The sequence below is a fragment of the Zootermopsis nevadensis genome, unplaced genomic scaffold (genome assembly GCF_977971745.1).
Source record: "Zootermopsis nevadensis isolate Lab colony 2312 unplaced genomic scaffold, Znev_1.0 Znev_ptg000025l, whole genome shotgun sequence".
NCBI lineage: Eukaryota > Metazoa > Arthropoda > Insecta > Blattodea > Termopsidae > Zootermopsis > Zootermopsis nevadensis.
Window position 1 is genome coordinate 4,798,637 of NW_028259157.1, and position 22,818 is coordinate 4,821,454.

Consider the following 22,818-nt stretch of genomic DNA (forward strand, 5'->3'; position numbering starts at 1 on the left):
TATTTACTTTTAGTTTCCACTGCGAGGAGTAGATTACCATGATTCACCCCTTTTCTCCTTTAATTTCATTCATTACTATGCCATTAGATAACCTCCAAATAAACTAGAATAAATGAATTTATAATTATACTTCAAGATGGTTTATACAGAAACAAAAACTTAAATATAATTAAGTCATTACTCCACAAAACTTATGGCTCAGCTAATGATTTTCTTTTGTGTAACATGAGAATAAATAAGAAATTGGATAAGACAGGTTCAAATATTAGACTGAAAAGATAAAGACAAGGGATGGTTGAAAGTAAATGGCCCAAATCAAGTTCCTGTTCATGCTGATGGTATTAAATGAGATAGAGGTGAATACAAATACCAGATTGGATAACTAAAATATTTTCCTGCAAACAGAGAAAGAAAATGGTATATAAGTTGACAACAGATAAAACTACAAGTTTGGACATGACATAAAACCAAGTCATAAATACAGTCAAATTCCAAAGGGATTATAAATTCTGGAAAGATGTTATAGTAGTGACTGTGGTAGGCAGGTAATATGACTCAATGTTACACAAACAGTTTGCTTCCAGGCCATGCCATAGCTCAGGTCACTAGTCACTGGCTTCTTACCACAGTAACACAGATTCAACCTCAGGAAAGTCCACATGTTGTGGTGGAAAAGGGAAAAACGTTTAACCAAAATCTGAGATTTGAGCTAGGTGATATGTTCTTCCAAAGTGCTGATAACTACCTACAGTGGATGCAAAACAACTGAAAGCTTCAGCTACCTCACTGAAAGAGGTAAGGGAAGATGGAAAGGGCAAGAGGGAGTAAGATGGCAAAGAATCTGTCCAAGCATCAATAAGGGCAATTGTTTTGCGATATCCCCCTCCTTTCCAAGCATATATTTGTGAAAGTCATACAAGTTTGGAATTATGTTGTGGCCAATGGTATCACAGCACAGATCACTTCATTTTCCACAGCCAACCATCATTCCACCAATTCTACATATGTATCTCCCATGTTTGTGAAGTGTGAACCAAGATGTGACAAGCCTCAGGCCTCAGCTGTCCAGGCTTAGAAAAGAGACTTATTCATCACCCTGATGATGGAGGCAGCAAGAGCTTCTGAAATGTCAGTAAACTTCTACCAGACTACACACCTGAAAGACAGCCATCTTCATACTCACCACTGTAAGTACTCCATATCCTACTATTAGTTTTTATCCATAAAAAGCATACTGTTTTTATTATATCTCTTAAACCAAAGCATTTTTAGGGCAAACATTTGCACCTTTAGTTATATGCAATTGGTTGATGTGTTGAATCTAACAAAAGCTTAATTTATTCAATTTAAATGGATAAAGTCTTCAACCTGAGTATTCAATGAAAGGTACCAAGATTAAAAAAAAAGAGACACAAAGAAATTTTTCAATAATGCTGTAGGAAATCCATTTAATAGGACTAATCTGGATACAGTAACAGAAAATATTTTCCTCACCACACAATTCAGTCTTCAGTATTTATGATGTTAACATGCAAAGATGTACAGTTTAGAATTTCTATTGTGGTTTCTGATATACAAAATTGCAAATAGTTCTAGATTTTATAAAATACAGTGTGATTTAAACAGAACACATTCTAAAACTGACATTAGTTTTAGTCCTCTAAACCATTATTTACTGTGCAGTATAGGGAGACCATGATGAATCACCCCTTCTGCCCAAGACTGTAACTGAGAATGAAGGCAGAAATTATCAAATTTATGTTTATCTTCTTAACTGTTTATTCTGTCTTCTGGAACAATACTATGCACTACTAAACAGTTATTACATTTTTAATGTATTTTCTATGTTTAGTCTTTAGATAAGTGTTTTCAAACAATCTGTAATTGTAGTTCTCCATCTGCATCAACAGAATAAAGTTAAGGTTCATGAGATATGTCAAAATCTGTCCAGTGGATTCAAAATGTGGGCCACACTCTCTATATTATTTGCAACAGTAAAATACATACACATATGTTCAATTGAATAGGCCATTTTAAAATAAATCTTATATGTTAAATTCCTGGTTGAGTTTCCTTATACTAACATTGCAATGCAAAGGCTAAAGTAATTTAATTGTTGTTTTTAAAATAAGTGAGGCACATACAAAAATTATTCATACCAGTTCCAGCTACTTTAAATAGCTGTCAATCAAAAATTAATTTATGGTTAATTATTTCATTCCCATCATCCTTTGCTCCTCAGTTTTTGCTCTTTACCACTTACACTGACATACCACACCACACAAACATAATTTACGAAGAATGCAAACCAGCACACAAATTATCTGCAGACAATGTGACTATTATTCAGGACAATTGTTTTAAAGTATATTACAAGGAAATCTATAAAGTCCCCTTTGAAAATTAAAGCTCTGTATCACATTTAAAAACACAAGTGATGTTTTTGAAAGCAGTATAAAACATTTAAATCAACATCACGCACGCAACTAAAAACAAATTTTTTGCAACTTATTCATGTGCAAAGATATTTTTGGTTGTACAAATTAATTGACAGAATACTTATGCAGGTAGGCATAATCATGTGTGCAAAATAAAAAAAAGTTCTAAAATCACGATTTTACAATTACAAGCTAGCTAGAACGTCATATTTGTTTCATATTAAGTTAAATTTATACCCCACACAAGTCAACTTAATGATATTTTATTTTATTACACAGTACTTTTAAGAACATCTCCAGATATTTCTTCCTTTCACTGAATTGCAATATGGTATTCTCTGCACACCTAATTGACAACCCAAATAATGAACAAAATGTCATGGTTAAAACAGTTTCATAAATTACACACAATGGATGCAAATTGCCACTGCATTTTCACTCCAAAATATATCCTATAATCATCAGGGATATCAGTTTAATTCACACACACACACACACACACACACAAACTGCCTCTGTTCCCCTCAATCTTGGTTAATAAAAAATTTAATCAATATCTGATATACACGATTACAAAATAAAGGAGCATCTAACAATGACTACTTACATAAAAGTAAATGGTAACTAACAGTTTGTTTCTAACACCATCTTGTGAACAGTGATAATATAGCTGGAGCTTGTAATTATGGTGCATCAGACTTGGTAATTTTACTCAAGTCTGGTCTTTTCAATGAAAAATTTAATGGTCTAATAACTAAGAAACATAGTTTGTTTCTTCATTTGTTCCATTTATGAAAGATCACCTACAGTAAAATTCTTTCTTGGCTCATTCATCGGCCTGATGACAGAGGCAGTATGACCTCTGAAACGTTGGTGAACATCTACCATACTACACGGCGCAACAACCCAGAAGACAGCAATCTTAAATCACAATTCAGTTATAATTTTTAAACTTATACCCCTTTACCCTGGTAATGGCAAATTCTTCTACGCAGTATAAGAAAGTTATGATCAACATCACATGTACAAGAAACAGATAACTGCACAAACCCTGACATAAAATTAATTACTATATTATATTTAGGAAAGATCATGGTAATAGAAATGAATGGAAATTAGAAGATGATCGTCTTTTGGGATGTCCCAGAATACAGTCACCTTCATGCCTGCTGCTGTAAGAACCAAAAATCTCACAAATGTAAAGTAACATCACAAAATTTTTCAATATTTCAGATAATGAAGTACTGGTATATTCATGCATCAAATATTTTTTTAAATTTAGAACCGAAATATGTCCTCAAAAAAGGACAATGGAGTTTTGACGGGTTAATGTTTTAACCTACAATTTTCAAGACAGATAAACAATAATTAGAATGAATCTCAAAGTGTGCAGGTTTTAATTATTACACAGTATATGCCAATAGTTTGAATGATACAACATTGTTTTATTCAGAGATACAGAATGTAGTTAAAGCACCCCTCACTAACCTTCAAACTGATTTACCATACACAAGTACACTCTTCATCTATCTGTACTGTTTCCCAGGAATGTGCATGAATATCTATAAGCTTGAAGTGTAAATCAAAGACTGCCACAACAAATATCAATGAGCACACACATGAGAACAGCAAAATCCTGTTTCTTCAGTATAAAATATTGACATTTTCTTTGGATTAAGGTCTAATTTTATAAAAATAATTAATCTTTATCATCCTTGCATTGTTTCTTATGTGCAGTTCACATTTAAATAACTTTTTACTGTATGACAAAGGTTAAGACTGTGTAAATCTCATCTATTCCTAATACTGAATAGTAAGAGTACTCTGTATTCTGCTAAACTTGGTAACATTTTTATTATCTGATCGATATATCATTCATAATAATACAAATAACAAATGCTGAATTAAATAACACATGACGATTTCTGTCTTCTGGGTTGTTGCCCTGTGTAGTCTGGTCGATATTTACCAACGTTTCAGAGGTCATACTGCCTTTGTCATCAGGGCAATGAATGTTGGTAAACATCGACCAGACTACACAGCGCAACAACCCAGAAGACAGAAATCTTCATACTCACCACTGTGAAAACCTCAAATTTTACATAAATAACACATCTGCACTTTAAAAAAGTTGCATTCTACAATTCTGTACATTAAAATACTTATTTAAAAGGTTCTGTGACCTATTTAACCATGTGTATTAGTGTGGGCAGATGAGTAAAGCTGTCTCACTATTTCTGTCTGTGAACAGCAGCGTAACTGATGCGCCCTTAATTAATTAATTATCCAGCTCAACCAAAATTGTTTTGTATGTTTTCCTCAGCAACAGTGATTATAATAACCAAAAGTTCAGCCAGGCTTTTATCAGATGAAGCAACTGATTTAGCAATTATTATAGTCCAACAGGAACTATACAGCAGACTAATTTTCCAAAATGATGTCTTCAGGATTGTTTATCTTGAATATCTGGAAAAGTTTACAACACATTTTAAATATCACCTCAGAATTATCTAAGTGTGAATTGCTAATGTTTTTAAATATGTGTAAAATATATAATATAAATTGAATCAAATATACTCAGTTTTATTAAAGATCGATAATCAGTTCCGAAAAATTTATTTCTACACAAGTGCACAATGCATTTGAAATATGAAGTCATTGTTTGATTCAAACAGTTTTTTTTAAAACGACACTAATGTCTCAGATATGACATCATGGTATTGAAATATGAAATAAAGACATGCCATTTTTCAGTGCATCAGCTGTAGCTGTTGAATGTATGAATTATTCCCACATCATAATTTTTTTAAACAAATGCTCCTTCCACATGATTTAGCTCTCTGTTACAAGTGCCCATTTATTAATGTTTTTAGTAATTGTAAAAAAACACACAACAATATACATTATTCAGTGTATCAAATATATGGCTGATATACAAATTAAAAGGGTGTAACAAAAAATGCATGTTGTAATACACACTTTAATCTTAGTACTTTAATTGGACATTAAGTGATTACAAAAAATAAAATGTAATACCACACCAGGCCAACTCCATAAATATTATAGTTTCTTTACTGTTAAAAAACATTTCACTTGATACAATTATCAAGTAAAGGCAACTCATGCAAAATAACCTGATCATGCAAAATATTTATAAAAAAGACTGTACATGTACAAAAACTGGCTCCACTGTGCAACATACATTGTTGTAGAAGTAACTTGGCTGCCATACTGAATGTATCTGTCAATGCCAACCATAAACCACACTTGTGATACACTAATCATTTTCCATACTGGACAACATACTACATCCTTTAATGATGGAAATTTACACACTGGTTTCACAACCACCCTTGGTGACATCGCATCATCCAACTAAGAAGGAACCAATGAGGACCCTAAGGTTGGGACACGTTCCATAAACCCTCTTTGCTTCAGCTCTTCTATAAACTAATATTCCCACTGAAGATTTCTGTCTTCTGGGTTGTTGCACTGTGTAGTCTGGTCGATGTTAACCAACGTTTCAGAGGTTGTATTCATCGCCCTGATGACGGAGGCAGTATGTCCTCTGAAACGCTGGTAAACATCGATCAGACTACACAGTGCAACAACCCAGAAGACAGAAATCTTCATACTCACCGCTGTGAAAACCTGAAATCTTACATTATATTCCCACTATTTTTCATAAGTGCATATCAACCTTTTCAGTAAGACAATAGTGGCAATGCTGTTCTCCATATTTTTTATGAAGTAGTCTGCTAATTTTCTAAGCCTACCATGAAATAAGGAAATTGGATATTAAGTGGCTGTTGATTCACTGGTCAATCATCCATAACTTTCATTACACTCATCTGTTTTCTTGTACTGTTATGATTGTTTATCATCAATGATTATGCTGAACCTTTCCAAACTGGCACTTCCCGCTTGTTCCTGGATACCCTTCTAAAGGTTAAGCTGAAAGGAAACTAGTTTAGTTACTACTTAGGCCCAAGTAAATCAACAGTTACATGGAGTGCAACACACTCTCACATTGCGCACTATTCCTGACTCAATGAAGTTTGGGAGTCAAAGTAAACAATGTAACAATACAGAGGGGTGGTCAGTAGAGAGAGACAGGGCTACCAACAGAGCACATACACAGTATTTTCATTATATATTTAATATATTATAGAAAGGAACTTTGTATAGGTCCTTTTGGTTAGGTATAGGACTAAACAAAACTTTCATCATTATTAATAGTAATATTTTTTTGAGGGAGCACAACTGTCTTTCCATATTTTGAAGTATCAGGGAAGTTGGCTGCATTTTTCAATGATTAAAGCTCTTGCTAACTAAGGCAGGTCTACAGTACTGACCGTTCCAAATACATTGCTTTAAATCATTTCAACCAACATGTGTTGTGGACTCTGGTGTTAACACATTGTTTCCCATTTTTTTTTATTTCTTACATGTTTCATTTGTTGTGATAAATGTATATAGTATGTGTATAAACAGTAAAATAAATTCCATTGCCAGGTAAATGTTTTTAGAACAAGTTGTATCAAGTCATCATCACATGGAACACAGGAGGAAGGATGGGGGTTTTGTTTACTTCGCTTCTCAAACACTGTGGAATTGGATATACAAATACATTCCATAAGAGTAAATATTCAGAATAAAATTATAAGTTTCAGTATTCATACTTGTAGTTATTAGAATTAATTTCCAATATCTTTTATACAAGTAATTATATTACTTGATGCCTGGGCCAAAACTTATATCTTAAAAATGTCTCTTCAAAGTCACTCTTGTGAACACAGTAATGAACCTTTGACTTTCATAAAAGGGAGGAAATTTCTTAACTAGCTGAATGTATTATTAGCTTCTCACAAACAACTCTGTTCCATGGAATTAATTAGTTAATAGTTATAAAATTCCAATACTGGAATGCAATTAAAACATACATTTCCTGGCATATCACACACCACGGCCTATATATCCATTTCTTTGCACTGCATCACTGCTCTTTCACGGCTCCTCCAGGAAAATGCAACTATATATCAATTTTCACTGTTCCTCAACTCCATCATCAATTACATAATTCATAACTGTGTGGGAATGTACTATACAGAAACAAATTATTTATGTCATGGATTCAGGAGGAAAAACAAATTTTGGGTGATAACACTGTGCCATATTGGGCGAGTAAACAAATATTTCATACAAATTAGTAGGTTCCATTTTCAGATTGAATCCAGTTAACCACACCACAGTGGAAGCATCTCAACAAACTGTAAAAGCGAGAGGACTTTATGTGAAAACCACAAAAATAACAAGTCCTGTGACTGTGATTTCACACCTGTTCTACATTTTGACATTTTGCCCAGATGGGCCAATCTATTTAGTTTATATATACAGAACAACACATTAACATAAATAACACATATTTAAAATAAGAAAAGAAAAATACACTGTGTATTAACCAAAAATTACTAAAAAAATTTTCACTATTAGTTGTTCTTGGAATAACATAATGTTCATTTTTATGGATCACTTTCAATGAATCATTCATAAATAAAATGACGACTTTCAGGAATTTTTAAGCCATAAATTAAAACATAGCAGTGATATTACTGCCCATTTCTTACAGGCACAGCTAACATTACTGAATATGTTCATGGATTTGCACTGCTAATTCAGTTGTTAATTTCAGTTTAAGATATGCGGTTCATTCATATTTCATACATACATAAGATAATTTATGTTCTAAGGCAATATGGACCAAGTGAACAAGTCTACTCAGCAAAATAATTTGCTTTCACTACCTGCCTGAGGCCTCAGCAACTCTAGGCAAGCTGTCAGAACTTCACAGTCTCGCTTACGATGTTTCTCAATGCATGATAAAGGCTTGGGATCAAGGTCTGTAACTCCAACATTCACCACATAACCACAACCATCAGAATCTTGAACCACGTGGTGAGCAGGAATATGATTCCAGAGCCTGTAATTAACCACAATTACATCAATACCATTGGCCAAATTTCTAATGTAGGTACAGATAATGCTAATACATTTATTCTCCGTTCTGTCTCATAATTATGACAACAGATTTCTAATTTAAAGAGAATTAATATAACACAGTGTACTCATATAAATGAATGCATAACATGGAACCACTTTCTGCTTGTGGCTCTTATGAGAGCCTTACTTAAAAGTCTGCTGCAGGCCATTCTAAAACTGACCCCTTTTAGGACTCTTCTGTCCACCACTTTCCCCCTCTATTCCCATTAACCATCATTTCCTCTCCCAGCCCCAGAAAGGTATATGACTGTTTTTTTTTTCCTGATCCAGATTTCCTTCTCGGTTCCTTGCATACAATTTATTCCTATTACCCCGGACAATCTCCATCTCATCCTTTGGATGTGACTCGCCAATCCCCAAGACATGGTTCCCCTCCAAAACCAACATAACTCGTGTACTTCTCAACATTTCTCACTTCAGCCCTAAAGATGATGGCAGTATGTTCCTCCAGATTGTTGGTACCCACCTGCAAGTCCACACAGTGTTGCAACCCAGAAGACCGTAACAGACATCATACATAACGGTTTATAATATACTGGCATGGCTAAACCCTGTGCTTCTGAGGTGGAAGTATCTATGAGAAAGTTTCCAGTACCCATCAATGGTAGGATGCGGAAGAGATGGCCATCATCATCATCATCATTCATGCAATGCAGCTCATAACACAGGTATTTACGTACATCCTCTATGCCCATAAAATAAAGGTTAATGTGGATTCTGAATCTAATAAATAACAAATAAGAGCCAAAGTTCCTGTGATGGCATAAAAATCATATCCTGAACACTGCTGTGTAGTGATTAGTGCTCCTGCTATGCACGTGGATGGTCCAAGGTTTAAATCTCTGCCAGAGTGCCAACTGTCTTTTCTGATATATTCTGTACTGTTCCTCAGACACTCAAGACAAAGTAACAAGAACCAGACACCCAAAGAATACATAAAATAAAGTAATGAAAGTAGGCCTACAGCGTATACCTGCAGTCTTGGTCAGGAAGGCGCTGGAAGGCTAACATAATGGAGCAGTCCTTGGCTGTAGTAGCGAGCAAATAGCGATGCAGGGGGGAGAGTCCAGGACCAGCTTCAGTTCTTGCACTCAGCATATCAGCAACATAGTCATAATCACTCGTTGCTACATTCTCTCTCACGAGGTGACGCACACGTGTTCGACCCCTGTACGCTTCGTAAACTCGATCTGTACCGGTCTGTTCCAGCTTCTGAACTCGCAGAATACGGGCAAGTATGCAGTCCACTGGAAAAGGCTCAGCAGTCCAATCACAGGATGGACCCGGCAAAAGTGGGGCCACTGCCGCAACCAGCGCTGCTGGAATTCGATCTTTCAAGCCAGAACCCGACACTCTATGACAACCGTTACTCCCATAGCCATCTGGTAAGGAAGTGGGGTGCACGAGGCCTTCGCAACCAGTTTCCCATAGCGCAATATCATTATCACTTTCATTATCAGTCTCACTATCACTTAGCTTCTCAGGTCCTGTGAGATCAGAGGTCAGAGCTTCTAGCACCAGGCAGCAAAGTTTGTCCACTAGTCTGAAAGGAAAAATTATATTCCGTATTTCATATGATGCCATTTAAACCTTTTTTGCATTGATTGAACACAGTGTATCCAAATGCTTATATAGTCGGCACAGTAGTTTTTGGCAGGTGGAGAAGCTAGCGGAGCTGGCGGACGGGCCTACTCTGTGTACCTGAGGTGGCACGGTCAGTGTATTTCTTTTGTTTGGGTGTTCAGTCCGATAAGCTCCTCAGTGCAGTCAGCATTATACTGTCCCACAAGTGACTCACTCCTAGCCTTCCCCTTGAAAATTCCACCAGCCAAAAACTACTGTGCTGACTATACCTGTTAATTTGACTTCCTTTTATACGCCTTGTTTTAAAATAGGTTTGGGGTCAGTACAGAGTGAGATTAATCGTGCATACCTGGGTACATTAGTTGCTTCAAGAGGTTGTAATGGATCACAAAACCAGTTCTGCAATATGGTGGGCAGGTCACTGCAGGCCTCCTCTCCATAAACAAGAACACCATCCTGAAAACAAAAGACTGTCATGAAGCACTGTACTGTCTTGAGTGGGGTGGGAGTAAAACAGCTGGAGTACGACACACAACACTCACCTCCATTTCATTTCAAGGCTAAGAATGTGTTTGTTTATCTTTATTCAACTGTCCATGATGCATAGGAACAACTTTATATTTTTACCTGTCTCTCACAGACAAAGTACTGAAACAAATAACCTCAAACAATCCCCCCCCCCCCCCCCAAACTACAAGTACTCAACATGATGCAATCTTCATAGTTTACTGATCATTTTTTTAAGCAAAGCTAAGCGTAATGTCAGATAACCAATGTCCACAACACACACAGTTCTCTAGCATTTATAATGAAGTGTTTTGATATGTGTAAAAATGTCCCTGACACAAAAAATGAATTCTACAAATTTTTATTATTATTATTATTATAGAAATATTCAAAACCATTATCACCATGTTTCATTCAAAAACAAAAATATAATTTCCTCTGTCAGTTTTCATTTATGGCTGCAAAACACCATCTCTTACTCTGAGAAAGAGCATAAATATATTTCTAACACCTCTCCCAGTGTTTTTCAAAATTTTCAAATTTTTCTGGGTGGTTTATTTATAAAATTATATCTTGTCAAGGAAATTTTGTATACAATTAAAGTAACAACATGGTAACCACATCTATATTTACTTTTTCACTTGATGGTGATAAATGATGACAAGTTTTCCAAACTTCTTGTTACCACAGTTTTTCCAAATCAGAAGACAACACAGACACAGATAAGAGATGTGGGTTCAGTCACTGATTGCTTAACACTGAAAACTGTAACACACAAAAGACCATAAATTGCCCTGGTTTTACAGTCACAATTTTGACTCATGGAGGCACATGATACTTGGTCACTATTAACCAGTAGCTAGAACGTTTCACTGCTTTTTCTTTCTTTCTTTGTATAACTTCATGTATTGTGACTCAATTACAACAAAGTTGACATGTCCCATTTTGCAAGACTGTATTACGAGATCACGATAAAATTACATACTTCTAAATTACCAAACCAAAACCACCATAACAAACAAGGATTCTTAACGTGCATGCAGAGAACAAAATTGCCGTCTTGTCTATCACCATTTTTGTCGAGCATAAAATATTTCATTTCTTAAGCTAGCGATGAATGGATTAAAATGTTTGAGGCAAAGACAAATTTACACTGTAACAAAATTTCACGTAACAGCAAGAAAGCGATGCGTGCCATAATGTGTATATTTCAGTACTCGCAAGAACCGATGGAGTACTGCAGTAGTATGAAAAGTTATTTCAAAAGCCCTCTCACTTTTCTGAGAGAACAGAGTTCAGAAATCTCAGTAGCTTCATTTTCCAACTACAGGCTGGACAACCAGTAAGTGGAAGCTGGTCTTCAAGGTAGTAATGCCAGGACTCAGCCCTGAAGATGGAGGCAGTATGTTCCTCAAAGATGTTGGTGTCTACCTACAAGTCCACACAGCATTACTAACCTGAAGACCAATATAAAACAACTTCACTGGCATAAGAACCTCAAATCTCATAAACCAGGGTTCACTCCTAGTTGGTGCAAGATTTTTGTATTTTCTTTGCCACAAAATCCACACCAACCCTGAGATTAACTCAACCTCCTGTGCAATGAGCACTAGAAACCACCACCCACGGCCAATGTCCAGAATATGTGGAGCTATACATCTTCATGTTCCGCATATGCCTTCATAGCAAAGTGTTCCCATACACGAGTATAAATTAGTAAGATGTTTGTTGCATACTTAAATCTTCAATCGTAACAAGTAAACAAAACTCTTAAAAAACCTTCACGACCAGCCTTGGATGGAAATAAACTGTAAATTACTTGACGTGATGAAGCTAAGATACTTCATAAATTACAATGTAAAAATACACACCTTGAAAATTTTAAGATTATTCTGTGGAGCTGCAACCAAGGCCTGCAGGGCTTTCATCATCCTCGCGCGATTTCTACAAGAAACAAACAAAACAATCCAATTTGTTGGAAGTTACTCCAGTGTAGACGAAATCTAGAACTGCATCCACGCCAGTATATATAAGTGAACAGTTTACAAAATTTTGACCAGCACAAGTAAAGAGAGTGCAGTGGGAAATTTTCAGACTTGTTTCAGAATTCAGTCCCCAGTTTCTCACCATGGAGAACAGGATTCAGCCACAGGGTAGTCCACGTGAGAGGTATGGCGGACAAAGCGAGAATGAGTACTTTGCTTTTCTCCTGCCAATCATCAATCCATCAATGTTCCATAAGCATGTCATTATCATCACTGTCATTGCCATAGGCTGGCAACTGAAAGACCCATCTAAAGCTACAATTCCAGTCTCATCTGACTCCCATCATCATTTTTCTTACAAATTTCCCGAGAGTCAAAACACGCAATGTCAGTCACCAGAACCCTATCCTTTAAGGCAGCACATTACGGTGTAATCAAATTCCACCAAAATCCCCCAAGTACATTCTGCCAGAAAGGAGAATACGCACCCTGAGAAGAGGTCCAGCGGACAGTAAAGACTTTGGCAACGAATGCTGCCATTCTTCAACTGAAAAAAAGAAGCACATATCAGTACCTTTAATACGATTATTATCGTAAGCAAGTGTCTTAGTAAGTCAATTTTAGAGTCTGGCACGTCTTCACTCAGAACAAGACACATCATAAAGAAAGGTTCTGGAAATTTGTTGTGATTCTTTGACGTTTAAAACTAGCGAAATAAATTTCTTCCTACCTTGAGATACTGGTTAAGGCAGAATGTACACTTGGACAGGCGTCGATCAGGGGCAGGTACCCAACCCTGTTTGGGTTTTACTTCCACACAGAAAGTAGGCAGAAATTCAGACTTGGGAGGTAAATTTGGCGGTACGCTCAAATGCACTGGAAGAAGCGCGTAGTCTGGATACACAGTCACGTAGCCAAACTGCAGACTCTTGTGATGTCGATAGGCTACGACACAAACGCGTCCATTAGCATTTCTAAGGATTAAACATGGTTTTTTTAATATAGTAGATATTTTTATTTTATATGTAAACCAAATGCATTAAGGGTACAGGAGCTCAGGCAGGGAGCTACAAAGTACTGACACTGGGAAGTTATGTTTATAGTGCGGACACTTACATGCGTCCTTATCAGCTATTCTTTCCACCCTTGCCCCTTTACTTCTAACGGAAGTGGAACGCACAATTTCGTCCCGACTACTGAACTAGTGTTTTATTATTTTACGTTAGAAGCAGGGCGTTTCTGATTTAACTCTAATCCGCAGTACTGACATGACAATGCGTTACTATTGTACGGGATACCTGGACGCTGTGTCCGTAACATTTGATCCAGACGCCTCACTTCTCCTCGGTCCATTCGCGCAGCAGTGGGGGGTTGGATATAGCACTCCCCCAGCAGTGGCACCATGACGCCCCTGCAGAACACTGCCTCGCGCCACACGTGCTCTCGCTCTCTCTCTGCCAATACATCCTCACCCTCGTTTCCGCCGGCGCCGTCGCATTTACGCAAACGCACAATTTTGCGCTCCTGATTACGAAAGGAAGAAACTGGTGAGTCATCAACAAACACCACGTAACCACCATTCCTGAAAACTAACATGAAAAATCACAATCTATATAGACATTACTGCAGAGGTTCTCAATATTAACCCTTCAAGTCCAGTGTAAATAAATTATTTAATTCACAGATTTACATTACGCTGAATAACATTTCTGTTTGTGAGTTTTTTATTTGATACCGCGTTGTATTTTCTTCATAATTTAATAATATCAAAAACTGACTTGACATTTACCCTCGCCTTTTTCATTAGTATTCCCGATTATCGGACCGTCCTTCGGTCGCGTTCAGGTTAGATAGTCTGGACTCGACTGTGCTGTACATCTGTACGACTTCTAGACTAGAATTCCGCACTGCTGTAGAGATTCATGCAAACTGTGCGTATTTCCGGGACAGAACGATTATAATGAAGACTAAAAACACCGACCTGAGTTAAAGCAAGCACCAGGTTAGCATTCCCTTCGCCTCGATACTTCCACTTCTTGTTCCTGAGACTGAATCGACGAGGGACTCGGGGATCTCCCCCTGATGAGTCCAGCATTGCTGCTACAGGTCTGAAACAAACGCAAGCCACCTTTAAATGGCTTAAATCCTTTGTAACTCCGCCCAATGCAATGGAAACGTTTCCGTCAGGATATTTACACTTCCTCGAAGTACTAAAGGAGTGCCTCGTTGCGTCAAGTATAATAAATAGCTGTCTACAATAAGAGTGTAATGTCTAATTTGAAAACGTAGCCCTTCAGTCACATTCAGCCCCTGAATGATACAAACACGTGAGAAAACGTGAGATTTCAGATTCTCACGGGGGCGAGCATGTCTTCTGGGGTGTTGCGCCATGTTGTTTGGTAGAAGTTTGCCGACGTTTCAGAGCTACTTGCTGCCTCCAACATAGGAGCTGTGAGTCGCCCTGATGATGAAAGCAGCAGGTACGTCTGAAATACCCCAGCAAACAATAACCTTCACGTGAGAAAATATAACGCCAATAAATATACTCACAAACTTTTGAAGAAGAGGAATACAGTTAAGAAAATCGACGAAGACATGTGCATTCCTTGCATGCAGTGCATAAGAAGAGCGCGCAATGAGGAGGTCGGAGTTGTCTGCCTATTATTTTCCATTTTCATTATTAAGGATTCTGACAGAATCTGGTTTTTGCAGTATTCGTACATGCCAAAATTATTATCAGATGAATTTAATTTCGGTTCGTATCAGTCAAATATAACTATTAAATTTGTGTAAAGTTCATTTTAACTTAGCAATTTTCTCAAAAAATACCCGCGGTACAAACTACTACAGTCTGTGTGAGATTTGAAGTTCTCATAGCGGTGAAGATGTCCACCTTCGTCTCCTGGGTCTTAAAAAACCGCGGCGTTACAACCCAGAGACTTACAATGGATACAGAAAGCCTGCAACTACATTGTACCAGATTTCATGACTACAGTCAGTAGATGGATAGAAGAATGTACTCTTAATATGACAAAATTAATACTGTAACCGATCTCCCTTTTAATCTGTTCTTGGTTATTTGTTGGGCGCCAGTGGACCTCTTGTGTCCACGAGAGATGGTTGCTCAGGGTAGCTCCAGTGTTCACACTGTCTATATTACTTACTAAATCACACAAGTACACTTCTTCACCTCGCCTCTGCCGATGTATGCAGTTCCAATATATTTTATCAAATTTGTTATAAATTTTGGTAGTTATCGAACTTGGTACAATTTCCAATATAAAGGCCGAATTGTGGCCGAGCAGTTTGCCACCGACTTACTTGATGTCCAAAAGGGAAGAGCCAAGAAGAATCTGCACACACGACTAAAAACGCTCGGCTCTCCAAAACCAGGGGTACCTGCAGCACATCCTTGCTTTTGATTGGATCCCCTAATTTTGGGACCCAAGCCTAAATTTTGTAACAAAGGGGTCTCAAAGGCCATCGGTCAACCTCGTTATTACAGGTAGTGCCATTAGACATTGCCCTACCTTAAGATTTAACAATAGGGCTTAGTTCTTAAGCGAAATGCTATACAAAAGAGGCCTTCCGTTAATATAGCTTCTTTTGTCTTCACCAACAGACGTGCTACAGGGGCATGTTTTCACCCCCTCTTAAAAGAAACTCACACTATCCTGGTTTTTCGCAACAAACTAAGGTACAGTACCTTACATTAGGCCATGACCTCTTCTTTACACATCCTCTCCAGCTAATTATTCTCAAATACTGAAGCATATGTAATCTGAGCCATTGATTGCATTTGTACTTTTACTTAGTCATTAGCAGTCTGAGTTACCTCGCAGTGTAGACGATATTGTTAATTAATCTGTGAATTAAGCGAAAGAGGCTTGAATAGGATTGCTGTACCCAAGTCAAAATTTCAATGTTGAGCCCCACAGCGAAACACAATTTTTATCTCTCACTCAAAGCTTTTATATTCATCAATTACATCACTGAAATTAATCGCTTTTGCAATATTGTACTGATAAATGTCCAGGGAAATGATTTTAACATCAGTTTCACGTCTGTGGATTGATGCATCACAAAAAACATTCCACAGAGTAAAGAATTTACCGAAATTAAAAACATTATTAGTCGCTTCACTCCCATCCCCGCTGTGCCCAAGGCAGCAGCCATGTTTTTCCACTCGTCCCTGTAAATACGCAAACAAAGGGGCAGAGAAACAAACAAACAAACCGAACTAACTCGAAAATCACTCATCTCCATTCCTTGTTTACATCGCGGTTTTACGCAAGATATTAACTTTTTCGCGCGCAGAAACGTTTTGTGTCTGTCTTGTGCACACTCGCAGGTCACGACACAAATATTTGTCGCTTAAAGTTATAACATTTATGTTTCCTGTGCAACGTAGAATATAATAATAAAAAGGACACAGTCATCTTCTTACATAGTTGGCCACATTTTATACTGTACTATTAAAAATTATTTAATAAATAGGAAGTTTCATAAAAATACGATACGATGTGCGTATAGCCTGACTTTGCCACATCGCATGCAATGCAATTACCGCTATACACAAGGCATTCATTTGTCTTGCATGGCCATTCATTTCTACGTACATCCAAGAAAAGCCTTCATTATATTCCTAAAGTTGGAGTACGCATCAGCGGTCTAGCTCCGTGTTCCACAATTCTTTTCATGCACGGCACATAACAAAATGTTGCCTCATCAAAAGGGGTAAGGAACTATACATGGCCATAAATGTGTCCCTGACCTATAAGAATGCATGCATATAAAAGAAAAAATAACACTGCTGATGATAAAATCAGTGCGCGTGAGTGCGTGTACATATACGAATTCTAATTACAAAAGATAAGATATTGCCTTTTTAAAACTATAACGTGCGAACATGCAGTTTCTTATGAAAATTGCGAAACAAAGCTACAGCCTGGAAATGGCGGCTAAAAAAAACGTAAAACCCGCCTTATAAGGATTAATAACGTCAAAGCTACATAAATAATTTTTGTACTTGCAAACTTTATTAATAACCGTAGCCCTAATGAAAATTTTAAAACATTTTTTAATCTTCGCCCGAAGACAAAACGAACTGCCGTCTACTTCCAAACAAGACGTTTGGTTTACACTTCAAGCATTTGAGTGAACGAATAATACTTCAGTGTGATGTGCGGGGAAGCCCATTGTCGTAGACGGACATTCGCAATTTCTGGTCGCGTCATTACGTTATCAGACAGACCACCACATACCACGACGCGAAGAACGGAACAGTTTCCTCTTGGGGAAGTTTCGCTACTTTCCAAAGACGTATGAAATTAATGTTAAAAGCCTAAGCTTGATACTGTTCATTCACGTTTCAACAGCTGGGGATAACAAAATGTAGTACACAACGACGTATTAATTAGCTTCTGTCCGGTCAAACTACAAAACTGTGATATTTTGCGGAGATTAGCTTAAATTTACTGGGCCAGTTATTCGTAAACGTTTTCTGCCGCAGGAACCTCTTCGAACGTGAAAATATCCCAAGCCATTTCAATTTCACCCCAACAGATCTGGGTCAATATCAGAATAGGATGTTTTATGGATTTATTTCTGGTTATGCTATTTCAGTGGCATTTTTATGTTACAAGAACAATAATAGGCCTACAAATCAATCATAAGGTTAATGCTGTTAGCAAAGGTCAAAGTCCCTTTCGTCTTAGCATCATGTGAAGAGCCAATCATTTCCGACAGTCGAAGGTGATTTTCTGCTTCACCTTTCGACCACTTTACCCCCCTAGGAAATAATCCCCCTGCATTTCACTGGAAAGGAGGTTGGGTAGACCCCAGAACCTCTCAGGTGTTGGTTATAATAAATATAAAAATTCTGCCCTGCGGTATCGAAGCTCGATATTTTTATCTGCTTATCTCTCAGTTTGTAAATGAGAGTAAAATCTCATTTGTGAAAACATAAATTGTTATTCTCAGGCGTTGTTAAGCTCGGCGAGAGTAAGCCTCAACTAGCTGACCAAAAACGCCTGCTGGCTGGAGCGAACTGACGATGGAGTTTATCTGATTAATTCAGATCTGTTCCAGTTTATGGAGTACCAATGAGTCACAAAAAAATATGACAGAAGACGACGATCAACATCTTCGACGCCGTAAGAACCTCATGCTTAAGAAAAATAGTTAAATAAGTTTCACAGCAGCCAGAAGATGAAGCCAGCGTTCGCCTACATTCCATCTTCCAGTAACCACTCACGCGACTACTGTTGGGCTGGCAAATTATTTTTTGTTTGTGGATCTACTGTAACTAAGCAATTATTGGTGAGTCCTCGGCGCGTCTGTTTACAGTTGTTCGGGGTTCAGAAGAAGTGCCTGCCTTTACGGAATTCCAAAGTTCATAGTCACATTTTCGTAAACGACAAACTGTACCTTGAACCACTGAATCCAGCCCATAACCCGAAAAAAGAAACATTTTCTCTCAAATTCATTTTTATTTGTTCGTGGCATCTACCCCTAGAGCTTCCAATCAGTCTGTTCTACATTAATATGTTGTAAGCACTGTTGATCTCTCCAATGCGTCCGAAGTATTCCGCCCATCCCAACCTCTCTCATTTGATCAACCCAGTATCAGATAAATAGTAAACATTATTAGGCTCCTTACCTTGGGTTCAAATGTTCTCATTAACACTTTGTCCAACTTGCTATCTACGTAAATCAGAATCCACATTTCGACGTTTCTACTCGGTTTAGGGACATTAAACAAAACAAACCGTTTGTTTTAACTGCAGATACTGAGTCAACCGGGTGTCAGGATTAGTGGCTAGCTCCTGCTAAGTAAGCTATTCGGAAATCCGTGGTTCTATTCTCTACCCGGACACTAGCTATCATGACTGAAAATGTTAATTTTATGCCCTCCAGGAAAAACTGGAAAATACGTTAAAAATAATCCACTACCGCTTCCTTCCACATCCCCTCGCCGCAGCTCAGAAAAGTAATTAAATAAACTGGGAATCAGAATCTATACAAAAACAACCAATTTACTTCAAGCTTATTATCACGGTGGATATTTTCATGACTCTGTAACTGAAGATCACTGAATGGGGAAAAAGACTTATACACGAAAAGCAGAATAATTGTAACAAAACTTACGGAGAACAGTTCCTCGTAAGAACCTGATATTCGCTGAGCTAGTCAAGAAATTCTCCGCTTTTTATGAAACCCAAAGATTCATTACTGCGTAGACAAGAACATACCATCGGTCCTGAACCAGATGAATCCAGTTCACACCTTCCCACCCTAATTCCCTAAGATTAATTTTAATATTACTCAGGATCACCGCTTAACTTGAGAAATGTTACAACTCTGGCTGACGACAAGAATGAGAAACAAATATGAACCAAGTGATACAGTACAGCCTCAAGACTTTTACGAATGTCCTGTGCGTGTTCCTTCCTCAACATGGCAGATCTCCTAGCGGCAGACCAGTTCTGTCCAAAACCTGCTAAGCGCGACCCCGTTCACTTGTTACGGTTGCTGCAATCCAAGTCTTCCGTGACTAAATGCTGTTTCTTAAAGAAAGCAACACAGACCACAGCTTTCACGTCCAAAAGGGTAAGTCAGGTGGTTTTGGTAGCCACTGCATGGCGCCACCACGGCCAATCCATTTTAGAGAGAAACTGTCAGTCGAGGATCAGTAGACCAAAGTATCGCCAAGCAGAAAACATACATTAACGATGTAAGATTTGAGGTTTTCACAGCGGTGAGTATGAAGATTTCTGTCTCTTGGGTTGATGATTCATCGCCCTGATGACGGAGGCAGTATGACCTCTGAACAACAACCCAGAAGACAGAAATCCTCACACAGTAACTACATAAACACTGCGATATATTGCACACATTGAGCAGGTTTTTGCGCTAGTCGTTTTACGTGATAACAGCTGGGGAAGAAACGTGTCTTCAATAAACGTAAAGAAAAAACCTAAAGCAAACTGCACACTGAACACAGATTCCAAGACACGCGGGGGACGCACTGTCTCAGGCCGTTCAAAAACTCGCATCGCAGTTTCGAATCCAACTGAAAGCAACGAATGGCTGTTGGCGCTGTGCGACTTTCAATACATCGAATAAGTTGTACAGCATGACCAAACAATAAAATATATTAACAAATAAGATGACATGTGAAAATGTGTCATTTTATTGTCGACATATTACTTGCAAGAACATTAACACCTCTTTAAATAATGCGATTGGGTTATTTGTAGTTTCTGAAACAAGCTCTGGGTTTTTTCGTGCAATGTTACAGTTTTACATGCGTTTTAAATGCACTAATTCACACAGCAAGTTTTTTGACATCACTCAAGGGGAAAAATGGCGGTACAAACCTTGAACATTCATTCAAAAGAAAAACGTCCTGCATTTTTACAACCGAAAAAAATCTCGGTATACCTAATTCCTGCACCTAAATTAATATTAAAGCAGACAACAAAAAACGAGCAAGTGATAAAAACAGAATATCGGCGACGTGAAGCTACCGAGGTTAAGAATGCATGGAACTTTACCTCCACTCCCACATGTTCAAAGAATACCACCTGAAAGAAATCACAAACGACGCAATTCTGTGCCTTAGCGGGCCACATGACCATTCTAAACTTTCTATTCCTTTCAGCTAGTCTTACTATACAGTTTCACTGTTGCAGCTCATAATTTGTAGATCTAGTTTCGACATTACTACCTGCTCTCTTATCAACCTTCGAATTGGTCAGTATTAGCTCCCTACGAGGGCAGTAATTACGATTACATGAAAACAGAAGCTATTTACTCTTTCACCAATCAGCCATTTAATTAAACCCACAACTGCATACTCCCGGTTGAATTAGTTTCATAATACACATCGTGAACAGGAAACTGTGTTGGGTGAAAGGCAGAATAACTCGGTGTCATGGAGATGAAAGGCCGAGTTCCGTATTTTTATCCTGTCCAATTAATAACACATTTACAACTGCAAGCAACAAAGGACATTGATCAGCGTAGGACTCAATCCTCAAACAATCCTTAAGCGCGCTAACCCACGATCTGAACAGCATTTTACTACAAAACTTCGGCTTTCGGAAGGAGCGGCGTCGAATGTTGAAAGTTAATCAACGTCTCAGCTAAAACTGCATCTTTACTCTGAGTATATTGGATAGGCGTTTTTGGAAGCATTTCACTGTCTGGTTACAAAAGTCATCTTCTAATTACGTATTTTTGTAGCTTTCGCGGATTTGACACTCTGGTTTATTCCAAATCACAATTAACTTCGGAAATAACAAATGTTTCCAGACACGTCGTGGGATTCCTTAGTCTGGGGATCAGCCATCGTAAGAACTCTTCGGGAGAGGGCAGCATAACAGAAAAATGCGGACAAGCATCCACGCCTCGAGCTGGATTCAAATCCACGATCCCAGTATTCGATCTGTCGGCAAATCATGCATGCCTTACACTGTGCGGTCACTGAAATAGTTACAGAGTTACCTAAATACAACCCAAGACGTGTGGGAATGGCAGTCTACAACAAGAAAGTAATTTCATGAGTTCGGCCCGTAATTCCCTTCTCGCTTTCGTAGGCACATGGAAGTCATTCCAAAAACACTGGAGCACTTCTGTTACCTACAGTGTACACGGCCCCAAAATGTGTGCTTCCCCTAAGTCACCAGTTTGCGGACAGACGAGAAACTATCGAATATATTTATGAACCCAACGACATTGCCGGCATAAGAACTGACACAGGGAGCTACAACGTACTTCCGCGATGAAATATTATTTCTACTGTAGATAATGCATATATCCTTACCTGCTACCCCTCCCAACTCGTCTGATCACCTTGTCATCCGTTTTGTAACGGATGTATTCGCCTCGGCTACTGTACTGGATTAACAGCGCTTCTCCAAAATAAGCAAATCATTGCATTTTCTATTTTGAAACATCCCGTCAACTTGAATAACAATGGCGTCATTTACGCTTGAGATCTTACAGGGACGGCATACCGTTTTGGCTTAACGATAGATGGTCGTAACCTACGTAGACAAATATTAACAAACGGGAGGTAAACGAGTTCTTACGTCCTCGTCTTCTAAAAATTCTACGTAAATACATTCGGAATACTAACACTGTAAAAGGGAAAAATGTACAGAATACATCTTCCTGCTCGGCAAGAAGGGTTTAAGTCAAAACGTAATTTTGTACTGACCTAAGTCCTACTTAACGAG

The 22,818-nt window shown here is 38.0% G+C and overlaps 1 protein-coding gene across 8 annotated transcripts in view; it reads right to left on the minus strand.

Moving 5' to 3' along the window:
- Nucleotides 1-1,431: 1,431 nt before the first annotated feature.
- Ipk1 (Inositol phosphate kinase 1) overlaps nucleotides 1,432-22,818 on the minus strand; it is a 213,593-nt gene continuing 192,206 nt past the window's right edge. For 6 of the 8 annotated variants that reach the window (XM_087355809.1, XM_087355808.1, XM_087355807.1 and 3 more), the window contains 8 exons: nucleotides 14,556-14,682; nucleotides 13,873-14,098; nucleotides 13,305-13,519; nucleotides 13,063-13,121; nucleotides 12,461-12,533; nucleotides 10,432-10,538; nucleotides 9,472-10,041; nucleotides 1,432-8,418 (listed from right to left, as the gene is read on the minus strand). In XM_087355809.1, coding sequence (XP_087211935.1) covers nucleotides 8,217-8,418; nucleotides 9,472-10,041; nucleotides 10,432-10,538; nucleotides 12,461-12,533; nucleotides 13,063-13,121; nucleotides 13,305-13,519; nucleotides 13,873-14,098; nucleotides 14,556-14,669 — 1,566 coding nt within the window. In that variant the 5' untranslated portion in view covers nucleotides 14,670-14,682 and the 3' untranslated portion in view covers nucleotides 1,432-8,216. Of the gene's footprint in view, nucleotides 8,419-9,471; nucleotides 10,042-10,431; nucleotides 10,539-12,460; nucleotides 12,534-13,062; nucleotides 13,122-13,304; nucleotides 13,520-13,872; nucleotides 14,164-14,555; nucleotides 14,685-22,818 lie in introns of those variants that run through there. The other 2 variants (XM_087355806.1, XM_087355813.1) reach the window with 2 other exon arrangements.